The sequence below is a fragment of the Chenopodium album genome, chromosome 20, assembly GCF_948465745.1.
Source record: "Chenopodium album chromosome 20, dcCheAlbu1.1, whole genome shotgun sequence".
Taxonomy (NCBI): domain Eukaryota; kingdom Viridiplantae; phylum Streptophyta; class Magnoliopsida; order Caryophyllales; family Amaranthaceae; genus Chenopodium; species Chenopodium album.
Window position 1 is genome coordinate 37,738,482 of NC_137853.1, and position 20,255 is coordinate 37,758,736.

Below are 20,255 nucleotides of genomic sequence, written 5' to 3' on the forward strand. Positions count from 1 at the left end.
TACATATATACCCTCATTAATATGTACAAGTTATTTTTAATGAATAGTGTTTGACAATTATATCCTCAAAATTGTTTGTTTACTTAGGGCTTGTTCACATTTACTTAATTTCAGTTCAGTTTAGTCAGTTCAGCTCTAATCAGTTCAGTTGGGTTTAGTTCAGCTCCAATCAGTTCAGTTCGGTTCAATTCAGCTCCTAATTTCCTTATCTCGTAAAATATTCATTTCAGTTCGGTTCCAATCAGTTCAATTCGGTTCATCCCAGTTCAGTAAATGTGAACAGGCCCTTATATTCACTCATTAATGTTAGTTGCCTTGGTATACCTCTAAACATATTTGTTCGCATATCAACAACTATATTTGTGATTTAAGGTCAAACCGAAAAAACTACTGGGTATGGCTAATTATAGCGAGCGCATCGCGCACGTTAGCCGTCATAGTATAAGCAAAAACAAGATCGATGAACTAAACAATAAACATAGCCTAAAATCTCTTTCCATTTTTTTTTGATAATTCTTGAGCTTTAAGTATATATGGTCTATTCTCTATCGAGGGAGCTTCGTTTATTTATTAGATCAGCCAAGTTTGTCAATCAAGTGGCTATTTAGTGATAATGAGGAACAATGCTGGTAATGCCAACTCAATTGTTATATATCTACATCAAATGCCGAGTCAAAATAAAATGGAACAACCTAATGGTTTATTTCCTAACTATGTTTACTCACTTTTATCTTCCTCACCCTCTCTTCTTAAAGCTTTCTTCCTTTGTTCATCAACAACGACCATAAAACCACCACCTCACACTGAAAGAGGTTAAGGAAGTAGGGGCGACTTTTTAGAAATGTACAATCATCAAAGTTCAGAGATATCAAGTACAAAGGGCACTTGATAGTGCTAGACAATACCGTATGACTCTCGCTAATTACTAGTAGAATAATTAGTTTGGTTTGCCTTTGCTATTGTAATAATAATAATAATAATAATAAAAATCACCACCGTACCTCTACTAAACACGAACCTATGTGAAGATCTCCTCAACTTTACCGTACCCTCTATATACTCCTACAACCGTTTGGTCAACCTTTCCGACGTCCTCACGTATTCATGTCCCTTACCTCCATCTCTCTCCCTCCATCCATTTTCCACCCGTTATCTTCTTTGACTCCACCACTGTCGCCAAATTAAATAAAATCCTTAAACTTAAAGGGTGAAATTAAGGGCATAGTTAAACCCATAAGGCAGGGGTGGCCATGTTCTCTATTGAAGTTGAATAGACCTTGAAGATTCATCTCCACCTATACCATCTTCGACCTAGGTGATATGAGCCCGCAATACATACCTTTCAAGTTCCAACTTGAACCATTTTCTCTATCTTCCTAGTTTCATTCCCAATTCATCGTCAACATCGTCGTTGCCTCTTTATCAACCAGAAATACCCTATTATTGACCTTTCGTCAATCAAATAGAGTAAGGTCTTGCTTGGTTCATCCTATTTTTGTTAATCTGATCTGGTCTAATCTGATAATTTGAATTGACCAAACTTTGACCTTAAGTATATGATAATCTATAAGGAAAACATAGATCAAGTGAGATCTTGTTAGATTCGTAATAATGTGTAGTTTATTAATATGTAATTTTCACAATCTTGTTCATAACGAAATTAAAGATATTTAGCAATAAAAAACCGCAACTTAAACGATGTTATGATCTAATTTGAACTTATTTTTTCTGATCTAATCTGAACTTATCTTTTTTATCTAATCTGAACTTATTATTTCTGAAATAAGTATAAATAAGTTGAATTAAACAAGGCCTAACTTGTATTTTAAATCTCAGATCAACAAAACCAAATATGAAACACAAAATATGGAGGGAGAATCAAAATTAAAAGTTCAAGTTTGGAGCTTAAATTGTGAAATTTTCCCAACTCCCTTCCCAACTCCAAGTCCCAACACTACTTACCACAAGTCCACAACCATGTCATATTGTCATCCTCCCATGAGTAAGTAGTGAGTAACCAACCTTACCAGTACCCCAAAATCAATTGCTTAACACATCAAAATTTCCCAAAACCACCAAATTTCTGCTGCCCTATTCTTCCCTGAAACACCAATTAGCGGCCAAAACCCGGCTTCGAAACACCAATCAAGACCCCAAAATCCACAATTTTCTCTCTCCTATACCGCCCAAGGTGGCCGACCCTCCTGCCCTAGCTCAGGGACGGTTCTATATTCGCCTCCGTCTCCGCCTCCGCTGCCGTCCATTCGAGTTTCTGGGGATGCAGTGAGTTCTTGAGCGCCAAACAAATTTCAAAAAATTAAAAAGAAGCGCGGGAATTTTTATTCAGATGAAGGATGAGTTGCAGATCGGAAACTAACAAAATTGGGCGGTTACGTAATTATTACGTCAGTTATGAGGTAATTAATCAATCTTCTCTTCTTCTTTCTTCTTGTTTTTAAATTTTGAGTAATTTTAGGAAAAGACAGCTGTATTGATAGATGTTAACAGGCTGTCATTATCTTGTATCACGTGCGTTGTTTCCTAAAATTTTGTATGTCACGTGACTTTGTGGGATTTTAGGTATAAATATAACTTTTTCTCTCTCCTAGGGTTTGGAAAATTGTTGGGGTTTTTTGGATTTGTTAATTTTTTCTTTTTTTTTGGCATACATCAATATAGAGAATTTGCAATAATCTCACTTTAATTAAAGAATTTGCAAGTGGGTTGATTGCTGTTTTTATGAATTGGGCAAGAACAGGGGAAATTGTTGAGCTTTTGTTGCTGATTTGAAGGAGTAGATCTGATTTTTTGTGTTAAAGGCTGCTGAATTTGATTTTATTGCTGAAGTTTTGAATTGGTTGGTTGATTCTTGGAGCATCTGGTGTTATTGGGCAAATTTGCTTGGAGTTGCAGGTAAATTACTAGAACTATTATGTTAATTTGCTCAAGTATGTTTGATTTTGAAGGTGAGTTTACTTTTGAATCTATTTTCTTGAGTTCTTTGTTTTTAATTAAAGTTTTTTTGGTCTATTGGAAAACATATTTCTTGTATATTTGATTTTGCTTTAAAAAAAATTGTAACACTTTGATTTTCACGCTTGTCGATGCAAACTTTGACTATTAAGGTTTCAAAATTATTTAAAAAAGAAAAAAATAATGCTCCATCCAATCCTTTTTGTTCCTCCAATTTGAATTGATTTAAAATAGAAAGAACATATTGGAGAGATTAATACCTAATAAAAAGTTACATAACAATATTTTACCTAATAAAACTTTTTTTTTTTAATTATTACTAAAAATTAGTCAAAGTTAGCTCAAAAGTCAAAATATTGCGATGTTATGATATGGAGGTAATTGTGTACACATATTATGGTTTTCTAAATTTTTTATTAACTTTGTACTTAAGATAATTCAAAACTAATCTTATATTTAAAATTAATTTCGTTTAATTTTTTTTATTAGATTATCAAAAGTGTTCATCATACAAAAGTTTAATTTAAAAAGTTAGCATATAGTTTTGGAGGAAAAAACCTTGTGATCCTTGAGTTTCTTTGTAGTGGTATCCACAAGGATAGTGGTTATTGTTAAAATTATTTAATGAAAAGGAACAAGTATGGATCAAACACAAAACTTGTAATTTTCCCTTTTACTGGCCTTTATGATAAGCCAGTCCGGAAAATTGATAGATATTGAAAGTTTAGAGGTGAAGCCAAAAAGTTAAATAATCTTCTTCAGTGGTGAAAGGCATAAATGCATCTCTATCTCTAAAGACAAGCTACAATGTATTGAAGTTTTCCACAATGTATATTGTAATGTATTGTAGCTATTGTAGCCTAATACATTAATATTTTAAGCTACATAATCTCTACTATAGTTTATCAACTATGGTCCAACTCGCAAAGCCCGAAAAAAGTGCGGGTTTAGCAAGCCTATATACACATTTTTAGTAAAAAAACCTGAATGTGGCATGCACTTTTTTATTTTTTTTTGTGGTTTTGGGCTTGATATTTGATATTAAGACCCAACAAACCCAAATTTTGATCTCCTCTACTTCTTACTTATAAAGTAGTCGAGTATAATTAGTTATTAGGTTGACATGTTTTTTATGAAACTAAGAGGAAGGTAACTTAGGCCAACGTTTTTATAAGCATTCACAAAGGATCATAATGAGATGAGAGGAGTAGAGATGCATGTGTGGGAACACCTTAAACTCTTAAAGAATACAATTAAAAATGAATATGTTAGGAGGAAAATTGGAGTTGCGGACATTCGGGATAATGATGTAGTAAGAGAATGCATTTGTTTGGGAATATTAGGTGGAGATTGGTAGATACACTAGTAGTAAGGCTAGTAAGGACTGGGCTTATGGAGATACCTTTATAAGTGATGAAGAAATCAATGTGGAGTATGTGCGGAGAATTAGGAGATTAAAGTTGGAGATTGCACTAAAGAAAATGAACCCTAAAAAGGCGGTTGGCCCTCATTGTATATCGGTAGAAATGTGGAGGAGTTTAGGTATGTTAGGTTAGCAAACCTCTTTAACAAGATATGGAGGGCTAAAAGGATCCCGCAAGATTAGAGGAAGAGCACCTTTGTCCTGGTGCATAAAAACAAAGGAGATGCTCAAGTTTGATTGTTCTAAGTTCTAACTATCGAGGATCAAGCTTATGAGCTACACTATGACGTTTGTGAGAAAAGGGTGATTGAACATAGGTTAAGGGCGTGCACAAGCATTTCGGATAACCAATTTGGTTTTATGTGCGGGAGATATATTAAGGAAGCAATCCATTTGATAAGACCAATAAATGGAGTTTTATAAGGTGATGAAGAAGGATCTCTATATGGTTTTTAATTGATTTGAGAAAGCATATGATAAGGTGCCAAGAGAGGTGCTATGGTGGGCAATGTTGAAGAAAGGTGTGCCACAAAGGTACGTGGACCCGGTTAAGGATATGTATTGGAATGTGTTAACATATGTAAGGACATGTGGATAAACGATTTCCCTATTTCAATAGGATCGCATTAAGGGTCTACGTTAAACCTTTTTGGTGTATGTTGTTCGCAGATGATATCGTTTTGGTGGATGAAAGTAAAGATGGGGTTGATGCCAAATTAGAGCAATGGAGGCAAAGGGTTAAAGCTAAGTTGGAGTAAGATCGAATGTATCGTATGCCACTTTGGTACATAGAAGGGGACAAGCAATAATGTATTACGTTTAGAGATTGAACAAGACTTGGCCGTCGGGGTGACTTAAACGGAGAGCAATCATGGGAGTGTTATGTGATTGAAGCATTCTTGTAGATTTGAAGGGAAAATTCTATAGAGCTGCCATAAGACCAATGTTGCTCTATGGTATCGAATGTCAGGCTTCTAAGAGGGACCACATTAAAGAGATGGGGGTTATGGAAATATGCATGTTAAGCTTGATGAGCGGCAACACTCCGAGTGATAGAATAAGAAATGAAGTTGTTCTGCAGCGAAGGAGTCTGATGTTAGTTTCCCTTTATTGCGAATTGAAAACCGGCCTCGCAAGCTAAGGGGAAACTGAAAAAGTGCCTGCGTTGGTTCGGGCATTTAAGACGGAGACCTAGGGTGTAGCGGTACGAAGAATAGAAGAGTGAAATCATAGAGATGTTAAAAGAGGTAGAGGGAGACTAAAATTGAATTGGTTCAAATGAGTTCGGAAGAATATGAAGCATATAGATTTACATGTGAATGAGGTATTTGATTGTAAGGGATGGATGAGGAAGGTCTTTGTGAATGACTATGCAGAATAATCATTTTGGGTTCATTTAGGCGACCCCACATATGGGATTAAGGCGTTTGATTGATTGATAATAAGTTATCATACTCTTAATATGCATAAGAAAGCATTCCTCTTTTAAAACTGTTTGAGTCGGAAGCTCTATCACGAAGTGGTGTCTGAAACTCTTTGTTAGTACATGTTACGCCTTGAGTTTATGTGTTGATACTAACATCTTTCTATGAGAAACTATACAATGTAAAATAGTTGTGCTCATGACATGGCGTGACATAATTCCATGTCACTTACCGTGGTGAGACCGGTGACACAAAGAGATGATATGCATTATCTTGATTTTTTATACAAGTGTATATCAACAATCTGAATCACATATCAAAAGGACCTAGAGAACACAAATGCTTATTTTAACACTAATCTAGAATTGCATGAGAACTTCGAGAGTATTTTATGTTTATACAAGGAAATCTAAAATTATATTGTAATTTAATTCACTTGAAGTTTGTGATTGACAATTTGTTGGTAACTTAATGGTGCATAATTTTAAGAAGATTTAAGAATGGATCTTGTTTAGTTTTCTAGTTCTTTTTTTAGATTTTGCTTACATGGGGATTTTCTTTGTTCAAGCATTAGGGTTCTTTTATTTGCTTATAAGGGGATATTCTTTGTTCAAGCATTAGAGTTCATTTCTTTTAAGTTGGCTCTGTGTACTTTGATTAATAGTTGATTAGGTAGTTAGTTTGCTTAGGGCTAAATTTAAGGATATTTGTTAGGATTTGATTTGGATCAGTAAACGAAACAAATCAAATTAGGGGCTTGGTCTCCTAAGTTTGTTTGGATACTATTTATTTTAGGATAAAGAATTGGGGACTTGGCCTAACCTTACGAGGAGAATTATGTTTATACATGGTGGAAGAAAACCACACGGTTACAACATGTAATTTTTATACCAAATTTTTCAAAATTCTTTTGTTTGTTTTGCATTAAAACAACGGTCTTTTTTAAAGCTGGTGATTGAATTCTTTAAGCTTTGTTTAAGTAGATTACTTAAGGGGTGGTGTGGTCTTTATTTGAATTAATATACTTTCTTTCTCGTTTAATTCTTGGTTGATTGATCCTTTATAGAGTTAGACTTGTGTAAATTACTAAATTCTGTAAACAAATGCATCAAACACTTCATGAACCTTTTCATCAAATAATTTTTATTAAGGTGTATTGTGTTTGTAGTCACATTCTTATATGTTCTTTTTTCTTATGGGGTGTTTGGTTTGGTTTATCTTGAAAAGTGTAAAGGAATTACAATGGTCCCTTTCCTCGGTTGTTTTTTAACAAAATTTAATTACTCTTTATCCTCTCTATTTTGATAAGTACGTGGTTATTAGAGAAGATTTTCCTAACTTCCGTTTTTCTTTCTTCATAAAAAATAAATTTAATCATTCGCTTTACCCTCCTCATTACTCCATTATCTACCTTTATTCCCCATCTCCCTAAAGGTTTTTCAGTTGTATTTCCTCAAGCCACCTACTCTATTACTAACACCACCACCCAAAACCCAATCACCATTGTGTTAGAGCCAAATTTACCACCACCACCATCACTATATTAACCCTACTACCTTGAAAATTCACATAATCCACCTCGAAAATCAAACCTTTTTATTCCCGTAAACTACCCTAAGCACCCTAAATTAACCCTAACCATCACAACAAACCACCTAGCAACCAGATCTAAAGAGTATTTTTGTTTGTTTGTTTTTTGTTTTTGAAAAGAGAGAGCATAAGAGGAAGTGGTGGTGACGGCAGCAAGAGGGAGATTGAAGGATAGGCTGGTAGTTGAAGGAGTGGGAGGATTTCCTTTCTTATACTAAAACAAATAACTATGTTAATGTTAATTTGCGGGTTTTGGTTTCCATTCACCTTGTTTCCTTTTCTTAAAATCTTTCCTGATTCCTTAGTGTTATTTTAGAGGGTTTTCTACAATAGTTTGTGTTGCAGAGGTAAGACCGTAAGATGGTATGTTTCATGGGTATGAACTCATTGTCATGTTTTCAGTATTTCTCAAGTCTCATGTTGTTGATTCTATGTTGTATAATTATGATTTATGTTTGGCATTAGTTTTCTAGGGAAGCCTGGATTTGATATTGACCTTGATCTTTTGAAATTATTCTGCCTTTTGGTCTCATGGTTTATGATGTTTCAGAGTATGGTACTCTCTGTTCCGGTTGATCCGGCTAAGATGAAAGTTCTTTTTTCGGGACAATATGCTAAAGCATGAATCGAATCATTGTTTGCTGTTTGCTGATATGTGAAATTTGGGACCTTGCTTTCTTCTTTCTAATTTTAGGCTTTCTCTCTAATCTCTATGCAGAGTAATCTTCTTATAATTCTTGCATAACCACAATGATAATTTCTAGTTGAGTCTTATGTCTGACTAGCTGTGGCAAGGATCAACTGCACTTTTTTTTTTCCCTCAGTACTGGAGTCTTTGTGGGACTGTGAACCTTTTATTTTGCCACGCTCATTGTGATTGACGATAATATCTCGTGTACTTGATATAGGTCCGGTCTCCTTGATCCATAATTAGCACAAGGCATCCTGTTGGCTAATACATTGATTATATATGGGAGAATTTGAAATTAATCACGTGAAACCAGAACCAGAACTCAATGGATTTTTAATCCAAAATGGAGATATTCACTCATCTTATTTGGGCCCACCAGGGTGGGATGATCTACCTGGAATTTGTGAATCTGAAGACAATGATATAATAAATGCTTTAAGCACTGTCCAAAGTAGCACCAGTGAAATAATTCAAACATCTGTTGAAGATACTACTTCATCAGTACCATCTATATGTCCGGCACCACTTTGTCGACAATTCTGGAAAGCTGGAAACTACGAAGATGCGCCTGATTCGAGATCTAAAGCTCAAAGTTAGCTATCAATTGTTTTATATTAAATAATAGTGTTATTTTGATCCCCTAAACTAATATTAATTAATTAACATATTGACTGAATATCCTGTCATGGTCTCTGATATACCTGTCTTTTGCTTGCAGATAGCAAAAATTATTTGCATGTTCACCCCAAGTTTCTTCACTCAAATGCGACTTCTCATAAGTGGGCTTTTGGAGGTTTTCAGCTTATGGAATTGCTATATTTTATAAAGTTTTCATTTTATTTTCTATAGGAGTCTCTTGTTTGTTGCTTTATTTTTCTTAATCAGATATTTCGTTTGTTGGCTATTTGTGCAGCTATTGCAGAACTTCTTGATAATGCAATTGATGAGGTAATGTTTGCCAAATACTATGGATTGTTTTTCTATTGAACTGCTGATTGAGACTTTGAACATTGTCCTATTCTAAAAAATTCTATTTTAAGGCATATTGATTTTGCCTTCATATAGTTTGAACCTTCAAAGAATTATAAAATGAACTACAACTTTATACTCTTTTGATTGTTAAGTAGTAACATATCTGGTTTTTGCTTTGCGGCAGTTCTTGTAGACTTGTTTATGTTCAGAAGTCCAAAGTATAAATGTTAGTTCACTATTCATAGTAGCAGAAAAAACATCAAATTCTTTAGTACCTTGCCTTCCCTGTACTTGATGACTAGTATATCACTACAGAGGATAGCAACACTTACAAAATTGGCTGTTTGTTAATTGTATTAAGTTGTTTTGCATATTTTAATACTGTCCCGGAATTTACATATGAAAATATGCTGAAAATTGAGAACTTTTTTGTGCCATTTGTCTATATATAACATGCAACTCTCATATTCATGGTAGAAACATTTCATATAAAGGATTTTGCATTTCCACTTATATATATGTTTTTTTTTCCTTTCTGTGTTTGTTCAATTTAATAGATACAAAATGGAGCCTCTTATGTAATTGTAGATAAAATTGCAAATCCAAGGGATGGAACTCCAGCCTTGCTTACTCAAGGTATGTTGATCTCTATATATATAATCAAGAAGCTTCCTCCTTCTTCATGCTGTGTTAGGAATCCTCTTGTTTGTTGGTTGTTTTGTGCTTCTCATGGGAGCTTCACTTTCTTTATTAGTTAATTTTATATCCTTGATACTTTTTGGCAGATGATGGAGGTGGAATGGACCCTGAGGCAATGAGGCGCTGTATGAGTTTTGGATTTTCAGACAAGAAATCTAAATCAGCCATTGGACGATGTAAGTTTAAACCTACAATTCCAAGGTTTTTCATTTCTTTGTTTTTATTGATAATATAGCTGACCCTTTACCTTTCAGATGGGAATGGATTTAAGACCAGCACCATGAGACTTGGAGCCGACGTTATAGTCTTCAGTCGACATTTCAACAATCGGTAGGGTTACCAATAAAATGTAGTCACTTATTTATGTTGTGTATTTCTCTCAAAATATTTGATGAATTGGTATCTCAGTCCTTGCCTAGTTCATTAGCTTGTGATTAGACATGTCAAACAATTCAGTTTTTCCATATGAATGCAAATATTTTCATTTTTTTAACAAAAAAACTTTCTACTTCCTCCGTTAATTTTTAGTTGCAACAAAGATCGTGGGTCTAGCAAAAAAAAAAAAAAAACCTTTCGGATGGTGGGCTTATAGGTTATTGCTATTGTTATTTGTAGGAATTCTCACCTCAGGTGTCACAATCCTCTTTTGGGGCTTATGCTTATTCTGTGTTTTTTTCTCATGACCAGGACATTGACTCAAAGCATTGGTCTCTTGTCCTACACATATTTGTCACGAACGGGCCTAGACAGGATAGTTGTACCTATGGTAAGTAATGAATTATGTCATTGGCTGTCAATCATCCTACAAGTTTCTATTCATACATCATTTTTAATTTTTGTCAAAATACTATATAGTACTGTGGGTTGCATCATTATCACAAGCCCTTTCTATGTCAACTGTTTCTGTTTCAAATTAAATTTTCTGCGCTTTTATTTAGTAGCTATTGTACAAGTTAAATTATGGATGGTGTTTTGTTCGGTATTTGTGCAAGGTTAGGTTATTGTCTTACCTGGGCATTCTGATAATCTGATCCTTTTTCATGAAATAAATTTTCTTTGACTGTGAGTTATGGGTACTAAATAATTGAACTGTTTGCTTTGATAGGTTGATTATGAGTACAACATGTCAACTGACACCTTCAACCCTCTGTGTCGCCATGGTGAAGAGTATTTTAAGTCTAATTTATCCATCATTTTACAGTGGTCACCATATCAAACTGAAGCCAAGCTTATGAAGCAGGTTAGTTTATAGTCTTATACAGTCTCAGATGACTATTTATAAGTCTTGTCAAATCAAGGGTTAGAATTAGAAGACTCGTGACACTCTATTGATGATGTTATTAATCTCTACATAGTCCTTGAGTTTGAGAATAGTGACTTATATTCCAGAATCAATACACTCTACTTTTAGCAGTAATCACTGTAGCTGAGACCACTGCGTGGTAAAGGCTTGATAGGTGTATATCACATATGCGTGCAATAGATCACAACCAAAACTGGTCATTACTGATTTGCAGTTGTCTGTTTTATTTTTATTATTTATTTATTTATCTTTTATTTTTAAAGCGAGTTATTCCTTTTTTACTTAATTGCTTCTTGATAGCTTTCTTTAGTAGATGTGCCAGTGAACTTATTCATAGATAATATTGGTCTCCTGGAGCTAAATTGATCATGTTTTTTTTTTGCTTATATATTTTGTGTCATGACCTTGTAGTACATTGTGCTGTATATCTATATTAAGGGTTCAGTTATTGATAGGATTCTGATAGGATTCTACTTGTGCCATATCTATCATTGCTTTCATACCATGTCCTCAGTCCTGTATAGTTCTCAGGAAAACAATAATACTACCTCCGTTAAGTATTAGTTGCAAATTTGGGGTATTATTTGTGAGATATAAAATTTTCCAAAGTTGCAACTAATACTTAACGGAGGTAGTATTTATAACTGTCTTTTCCGAGCTCAATGAGCTCTCCATGTTATTACCTGCTAATATCATTGGTTCTTATTCTTCCAATGCTGGTTTTCCATTTTTGTTGCGAGAGCCACTGATATTAGCTATCAGTCTCTTGATGCTTTTTCTCTGGATGACTTTATGGCTTTATTAAAATTGGAATAAAATGTGGGCCATCTGTCCTCTATATTTTATTGATTATAGACCATGACCTCTTTTGGTTAAAATAAGTACTTTCCTGACCAGCAATCCTTTACAAATTAAAAGACATACAACTGTAATTTTGAAAAGCATATAGTTCACCATCAGTATTTATCCAATTGCATGTAAAGTTTAATATGCTTGAGTAATAAATTTCTATCTGAGAGTCAATAAAGCGTTTTAGTGCAATTTTACAAAAGCTAATCACCTGGTGTGATTCATCTATGATGAGGGGGTTTAAGGGGAGGTTAAGATGGGGGCAATGAGGCAATTTAGAGACTCTAGAGGCTGTTCATGAAAAGAAAAAACTCAAAAAAGAATATCACCATGTTTTTGCAATGAAGCAAGTATTTGCAATGAAGCAAGTATAACATATCCTAGACAGTTTACTACTGCATACAAAAATATTGAAGTGACACATTAAATTGAGGCTCATGTCTGTAGTGAGAACAAGTTGAGCCTAGTCATGTTGGATCTACCATCTCTTTGGTTTCCTTTTCCTGTCGTTGGATTACTAACAATTTTGATTATCTGGTCTCCTTGATGGACATTGTTCTCGGACCATCTTATCCTGCCTTGCATATTGGATTCGCTTCCTCCGTATTCTCCTTTTTCGAATTACTTTTTTTTTTTGCGTTGATAAGGACCCACAATGGACAATTTTAATTGATTAAGTTAAGTCCAACCTGAGCTGGTTGAATCTCACCATCATGACTTAAACGGTTCACAATCTGCAAGCTTATATATAGTTGGTTAATTATTGAATATGAATAAAATATATAGGCATGTGTATGTGTGGCTTTCTATACTGTTTCTCAAATACACTTTTTTTTTGATGGCAGTTCGATGATATTGGACCTCATGGAACTAAAGTTATCATCTTTAACTTGTGGTATACTGATGATGGGACATTGGAGTTCGATTTTGAAAGCAATCCTGAGGTTGACTCCACATACTTTAACGTGTGTGATCCCATGTAGAATTAATTTCAACTGTATCATCTAATCAATTCTTTACTATATGGTCACAGGATATCCGCTTGAGAAATTCTGAGAATACTAAGAAAATTAATTCAAAAATGTTAATAAGTGAAGAGCACATTGGGAATCAATATCGCTTCTCCCTTCGCGTAAGTCTTGGTTTTAACATAGTTTCATTATTTTTGAACCATATTTAGGTATCAGACTAACAAACCTTGGTATTACCTGCAGGTGTACTTGTCCATTTTATACTTGCGGATTCCTCAAAATTTCTGTATCATATTGCGCGGGAAAGTTGTGGAACATCACAGTATAGCACATGGTCTCAAATATCCAGAATTCATTATGTACAGACCTTCAACTGGGGGCACCAAAGAGGTTACTTATCATGCTTTCATATTTCCATTACGGAGTATTTTTTATTATCATGTTCATTTGGTAGTTTTTGGATGGCATGGATTGTCCACCTATTTTTTTTATAAAATATTTCCTTGCAAATGATTTTACTGAAGAGAATGAAATGTACGTGAAGTGGAAGTCATCTCTACTCCTCATTGATGCAATAATCATATTGACCATATTTTGCCTTAATGTCCTCCAGTTCTGCTGAAATCTGAAATGCTTTCATGGAGCTTCTATTCCACCCTTAAACCAATTAGTTGGTTACTAACAATAGTCTGTAAATTTATGAGAAACTAACACCTTTGAAAATGTTAGGAGATTCGACTATTGAGGAACAATACCCATTAATTTCTGAACATCATGTGCTGTTATGCTATAAAAGACCTAATGTATCTGTTAACTAACTCATGAATTTGGTAATATTCATCACAATTTAAAGTTTCCTTTTCAATTATTTAACAAAGTAAAGGATGACGAGTGGCCAAAGAAAAAAAAAAAAATTAATGTTTCAACTATTTAATTGAGTGTTAGCTAACTAAAATGTTAATGTTGGTCATTCAGCCTACTCTGATGTAAAAGATACGAATTGATAGTCTTTGATAACGTGGAAGGTTGGTAACATTGGTAACGCTTGATTCTATAATCTGCCACATGCAGTGTTGCACGGATTTGTCAAATGGCTGCCGTCTCCTGTACCGAATACGTTTCGGGGACGGGTACGGCCGGGAAACGTCCCCAAGGCGTCCCCTTCGAAAGTGGTATGGCAAGCCAATTTGGGGACGGCTAGCTTCTTGATTTTCTGACGTTTCCTTAGAAGCTCAGCCCTTTTTTTTTTTCCGATTTCCCCCAATTAGTTAATAAGTGAATTACGAACATAATTTTCGATTTCCCCCAATTTTCATAAACCCTAACTCTTGGTTTTAAAAAGCGCGCCTCGCTTCCGGGCTCTGGGAAATGGGCTTTAGCTAGGCGAGGCTCAGTCACCGTGCGCCGTCCGCCTCAAAGCGCCTTTGGTAAGGTGCGCCTTTGCGCCTCAAGGAAGGTATAAGCTGTAAATTGAAGAATGATGGGCTCTTTTTCAAATTTAGACTACCTTAGCTTTACATATATTATTATTTAATTTATTTTGAATTTTTTAAATTGGTATTAAGTACAATCAAAGTAAAAAATAATTGCTTTCAAAAAAAAAAAAAAAAAAAAAAAAAAAGTAAAAAATAATTTGAAATAAATATGTAAATACATGCGCCTTGCATACAAAAGGCGCGCGCCTTCGCCTCGCGCCTAGGCTGCAAGGACCATTTGCGCCTTGCGCCTTTTTAAACTAAGCCCTAACTATTGCAAACGACAATTCCCTAGAGGTGTGACCTGATTTAGTCGTGTGCGCGACCATAGACCACCTGCGACCACCCCGACACCGACGAGGCTTCGACCTGTTACTGTTTCTCTTTCTTCTCTATGTTCTGCTTCTATTTCTCGTTTTTTTTCTTTCTTCGAACTTGTTTTTTTTATTAGTTTATTTTTTTTTTTCGTATATTTTTTACTTGAAGTCAGTGACTTTTGATGGCAGACTAGCAGTCCAGTAGGTGTATAGAGAGCACTTTATGTTTTATTTATTAATTTTCATTTTAAATGGTACTCACTATGTTTATTATTGATTTATTTATTTTTTCATTATTTTAAAATTTTTCTTCACATTTTATGGATTTATATTTATTTTTTGCCGTACCCGTATTTTTAAAATTTTGATTTTGCCGTATCCTGATTTTGTACCCATACCCATTTTTGTCCCCGTATCCGTTTCCGTGCAACATAGGCCACATGATTTGTTGTATAATTTTATGCGATGATGACAATTGAATATTGTGTCTTAGTCCATGCTTATTCTTCATAACTGATGACATAGTAAATTGTATGAAGGTTTTTTATGAACATTCTGTGTTGCTTCTTTTACCCTTTGTCCCATATCTAAGTTTGCACAAGGAAATGACATGTGGATTAAGCCTATTAAGGAAAGGCCGGGCTCAACTTCTTGTTAAGTGGAGTGACAAAACTTACTAACAATAGTAAGTAAAATATGGAACACCTCGGTATGGGTGGAGGGAGTATGTGTTTTGTTTCCAAATCCTATCTGATACCTTGTCATTCACTCTGTCTGACTTGGAGGAATTGGAGCTCAATAGCAGAGCTTCTAACTCCCAACTAGAGCTGTCAAAAACTGACCAGGCCTTGGTAAGTGGTAACCCACCCAAAACTGACCATGACCTGATGCGATTAAACCCTAGAATATGGTCACCCTAAAAAGTTAGTGAGTAGTATCAGTATCCTATTATTCTTATTTGATCTGTGCTTTAATATTGCTTCTTTTATGATTAAAATTTTCTGCTTGACTCTTTCAGGAAGTATTGACAACAATAGGCTTTCTGAAGGAAGCTCCTGATGTAAATATCCATGGCTTCAATGTGTACCATAAGAACCGTCTTATACTGGTAAATTGCATAAATCTGTCCTTAGGATACCAAGCTCTGTATGTGACCAATTGTGCACGTGAGCTCGTGCATGCACATGCATATAAGTGTGAATTGTCAAGTGATCATGCTAGTAACTTGTGTCGGAGTATTTTATTTCTGAGTGTAATTGTGATTCTTAGAATCTTAGTAATGAGCAGCTACACAACAATATTTGCAGTTTAACAATAATGTATGTTTAGCTCATTTCAAATTTTTATACTGTGATAGAGGAAAAAGAAGATTGGTAAAAATATAGTTGTTGTGGTCTTTGGAAGACCATGGGTCCATCTGTCCATGGGTAAACTTTTTGAAAATTTTTGTGTGTCATGAGTGAGATTAATGCTTCTATCACTTAGACAAAATAATTAGTATGTCACAAATATATACTTGTGTATTTTCCATCCCTGTCAAGAATTTTATTCTGGATGTATAAGCTAATCAAAAACTTCATATTCATGTTGAGCTTTACTAAAAGCGAAGTATGTTTTTGTTGTTTTAGATTATAATGCAAGTTTCATGTTGATTATCCCTTATCTTATTTATTTATTTATTTTTATATTTTTTTTTTTTTTTTTTTTGGCAGCCATTCTGGCATGTTGTTAGCTATTTAGACAGTAGAGGAAGAGGGGTTGTAGGTAATTTCTCTTCATCACATATCAATACGTCTCTGAAAATTGTGCTTTTAGATTATGTGCATACTTCATACTATAATCATCGAATTGTTTGTCAGGGGTATTGGAAGCAAACTTTGTCGAGCCCACTCATAATAAACAGGATTTTGAAAGGACTTCGCTCTTCCAAAAGCTTGAAACTCGGTTGAAGGAAATGACTTGGGAGTATTGGTAGGTTTGCGATGGTTTCTGTTCAGTGCAGAACAAATGGCCGAAGTCTGATTCTATTTTGTACTTTCCTTTCATCTGTTTACTATCACGTAATTAGAAGTCCATGATGTCTTTAGATTACATGCTTTTCATTTCTTATTCTTAATTGATCATTTGTATGTTTAGCTTTGTTTTAATCGATTTTTTCCATCCTTAGCTGATTGAGAATTTGAGAGAAAACATGCCTTGGTTATGTGACACACTGAAACTTTAAAATAGACATGCACTTCAATTTTCACCATATAGAAGTTCGACAAACTACTTACTAATCAATGCACATCCTTGAATATATTGTAGGGATCATCACTGTGGACTTATTGGGTATCAGGTTAAAAAGAAGGCCCCAGCACCTGTACCCTCAGCTAATTCCCTCTATGTTAGTCCCAATGATGCTAGACTTAAGCCTATTAGCGTGGATAAAAGCTCAAAAGTGAGTCGTTCACCTGTTGGTCAGGCTCATCCTGTGTTCAGTTTACCTGCTGGAGATTTGTTAGCCGCTCGAAGCGGCATCCAGCAGTGTGGTAAGTTTTTCATTTTTTTCAATGGTTGCAGATATTTTTGTCGGGAGTTATGCTGATGCCTACTGCGATCTTATTTGCAGGAACTAAGAGGACACAAGATGATTTTTTGTCTTCTCTTGGAAGGGGGAGACGGCAAAGCAGAGTGGAACCTGCTCATAGTGCTGGGCGTTCTATGGAAATTCAGGTTGGAGTTTATGAATTATGATTTAATGTGGATGTTAACTTTCTAAAGTACGTACCGTGAATGATATTTTGGCATTTGCAAGACTTGGTGATTTGCAGTTAGATTTTGCGACTAATTCTGTCTTTTTAATAATAAACGTTGAGTGATTCTGGTGGATTAGGGAGAGGACCTAGTGTGTCCACTTATCCATTTTTTATATTCTGATACTAATGTGATAAATTAAATATAACCATGTAATGCAATTGAACATTGAAGTTAAAAATAGAAGAGTAAAAATGTAGTTGATAATCCATGCTTCAAAGGAGTTAGAAAAAGAATGGAGATAAATATGGTTGGAAAATTCAATTTGAAGAAGAGACTGTGATATACATTGCAAGAGAAGTCAAAAGGATGATATGTAAGTAATATCATACACTAGACACAGGAGTTGATTCTAGATCCAGTATATGTAAACATGACATTACCCTATACGGGCTAAACTATCCCTTAGCTCTGCCAATGTGTAATATACCTATACGGGTTATGATATCTCGATTTAGTTGTACCTAATTTCTGTGAACAGTATTTTGGTAAATGTGATATGGTTACTCTTCTTTTGCAGCCTGTCATTCATGCTGCAGCGTCGTTGGGTCAACAGGAGGCTAAGGTGTCGAGGCAGGAGCACAGGAAACTTCGAGAGAGGTAATTTACCTATGGAATTATAAAGCGTCACACAAGTATAATAGTGTAGTTAACTTGCAAGTGGTACTGGTCCAATAGGGTTGATCTTACCAAACAAACTAAATAAAAGTAGACATACATTTCTCATTGACTAGTTTTGTAATTTTATCAAAGCTGGCTAAGCTGATACTTGACTTTATCTTAATTTTGTTATTATTTGCTTATTTTATTCTTATGGTCTTTATGTATTTTTCAGATGCTTAGAATATGAGAAGTCTGAGGAAGAACTCAAGTGCAAGGTACATTAAGTAGCTCAATTTTTCCTATGTACCATGTACTTTTCTTTTGGGTGTCTCTTTTTTAATTAGCTGAGGAGCTCACAAATTTCAATATATCTCATGCAATTGGAATCCAACTATGTAGCATTCTTAAATGCTGAGATCAATCACCATTTAATTATGTATTAGATACACTCTAGGATTTCATGAACTGTGTAGTACTTGCTTACACTGCTTTAAATGACCCATGCAGGCATCACGGCTTAAAATGGAGCTCGAAGAGGCACATCTAGAGTATCAGAGAATGTTAACTGAGCTTCGGTCACTCGAGGTTATCAAGCCTGAAAACAATGTAAGCAATTGCTGTCAGATCATCTTATTGTAGATGTAGTTACTATATCTGTAGTCCTTGAACATGAAATTCAACAGCTGGCCAACAATTTAATTGCTATTGGTTATCAGGTGACATTTGTGGAAGTGGATAGGCACTTATTGTTGCAAATATGTTATTCTTCCCTTGCAAGTCAGTGTAATAACTAGTTTGTGCTTTTGCTAATGTCAAACAAGAAAAAGAAGAAATGTAGTTACTACAGTATCTTGAAGGATCTAGAAATACTGCAGTCCATTTTTAACTGCAAAAGGAAAATAGATTATAATTTTATTTTTTCAGAACAAAATAGAATCAATGTTTTTGGTTATTTTGCTTATCATTAAAATGAATCTAGTATCAGAGTTATGTTAACTGAGCTTCTAGGAGGCAATCACAGCTTTTTACTGTGCACACTAGTAATCTGCTGACCCAAATGTCTCTGTTAATTTATGGGTTGTTAAAGCAGTCAAAGTTTCTTATTTTATGTCAATTTTCCATTGCCTTTCGTTTATTCTTGCATTTTACAACTTAGAAAACTTTTGTGAACTGTTTGATGCTCATAGTCATGGCTGAAAAAGCAGGTACCTGTCTGATGCAATCGATGAGAGACTTCTCTGTGGCTGGTTGGCAATGTTAATCTACAACGAAACCAAGATAAAGGAAATAATATGGTTAATTGAGGAGAGTTAAGTCTCTCTCTGAAATGTTTCATCAGAGTTGCTGTTGGAGATGTCGAGCAGGCAGGCACTGCCCTGCACTGGTATTAGCTGCTAAATGAGTATCATGGCCAGTGAGGCTAGTTAGCTTAGGGATGATGCAGGAGATAGCAAGCTTGCAGAGTTGAGGCCTTTGATTCTCATTGTATTGCTTTTGCAAGTGAAATAGAAAAGTGTAGGAGTGTAGCATTGTACATTACAATGTATCATTATTGTATCATTATGTTAATAAAAATTTATCATTTTTGCTAGGATTTCCTCTTGCATAATACTAATTGTTAAAGTCATTACAATCAATAGGAGTCATTTTGTTAGTCATGTATAGCTGAAAAGTCTGCTGAAATGTCCCTTTACTCCATTAATAATTTTGTAAAAGGTAGTCCTAGAGTACTCCAAGTACCTATTATAACAAATACAGAGAAATTAACATATATGTAAAAAAATGTTTCCTTCGTTTCATATTACTTGTACTATTTAAACACTTTTTACTCAAATTTTATGTCAAATCATTGCAAATAATACTTGTACAAAACGAAGGAAAAAAAAAAAAATCAGAATTTCAAATTCTTTCCTCTCTTCACCTTTCTCAAACCTATAATTAGAAATTGCGGTTTAATACTTCGTAGTAATTAAACAACTACCACTATTAAATGTTAACCATTAATACTGTAATAAAGTTGGTGTAATAAACTATACTTTGTATGATATACTACGACCAAATTAGCAAGACAAACACGACCAAATTCTTCATTCATGTCCTACTTAGCTACTCCTACTACTATTCATTAATAAAACCCATTAACTCCACAAGATCGAATTCTTCATTTTT

The 20,255-nt window shown here is 34.6% G+C and overlaps 1 protein-coding gene across 1 annotated transcript; it reads left to right on the forward strand.

Moving 5' to 3' along the window:
- Nucleotides 1-1,920: 1,920 nt before the first annotated feature.
- Nucleotides 1,921-19,677, forward strand: LOC145598140 (protein MICRORCHIDIA 6-like). The gene is made up of 22 exons (XM_081654450.1): nucleotides 1,921-2,417; nucleotides 2,759-2,913; nucleotides 8,319-8,693; nucleotides 8,820-8,894; nucleotides 9,015-9,049; nucleotides 9,631-9,709; nucleotides 9,859-9,948; nucleotides 10,027-10,102; nucleotides 10,460-10,538; nucleotides 10,878-11,012; nucleotides 12,770-12,868; nucleotides 12,958-13,056; nucleotides 13,139-13,285; nucleotides 15,706-15,795; nucleotides 16,400-16,451; nucleotides 16,547-16,658; nucleotides 16,995-17,218; nucleotides 17,299-17,402; nucleotides 18,004-18,083; nucleotides 18,319-18,361; nucleotides 18,594-18,692; nucleotides 19,292-19,677. The coding sequence occupies exons 3-22, from the start codon at nucleotides 8,381-8,383 to the stop codon at nucleotides 19,301-19,303; spliced, it is 2,043 nt and encodes a 680-aa protein (XP_081510576.1). The 5' UTR covers nucleotides 1,921-2,417; nucleotides 2,759-2,913; nucleotides 8,319-8,380; the 3' UTR covers nucleotides 19,304-19,677.
- The last annotated feature ends 578 nt before the right edge of the window (nucleotides 19,678-20,255 follow it).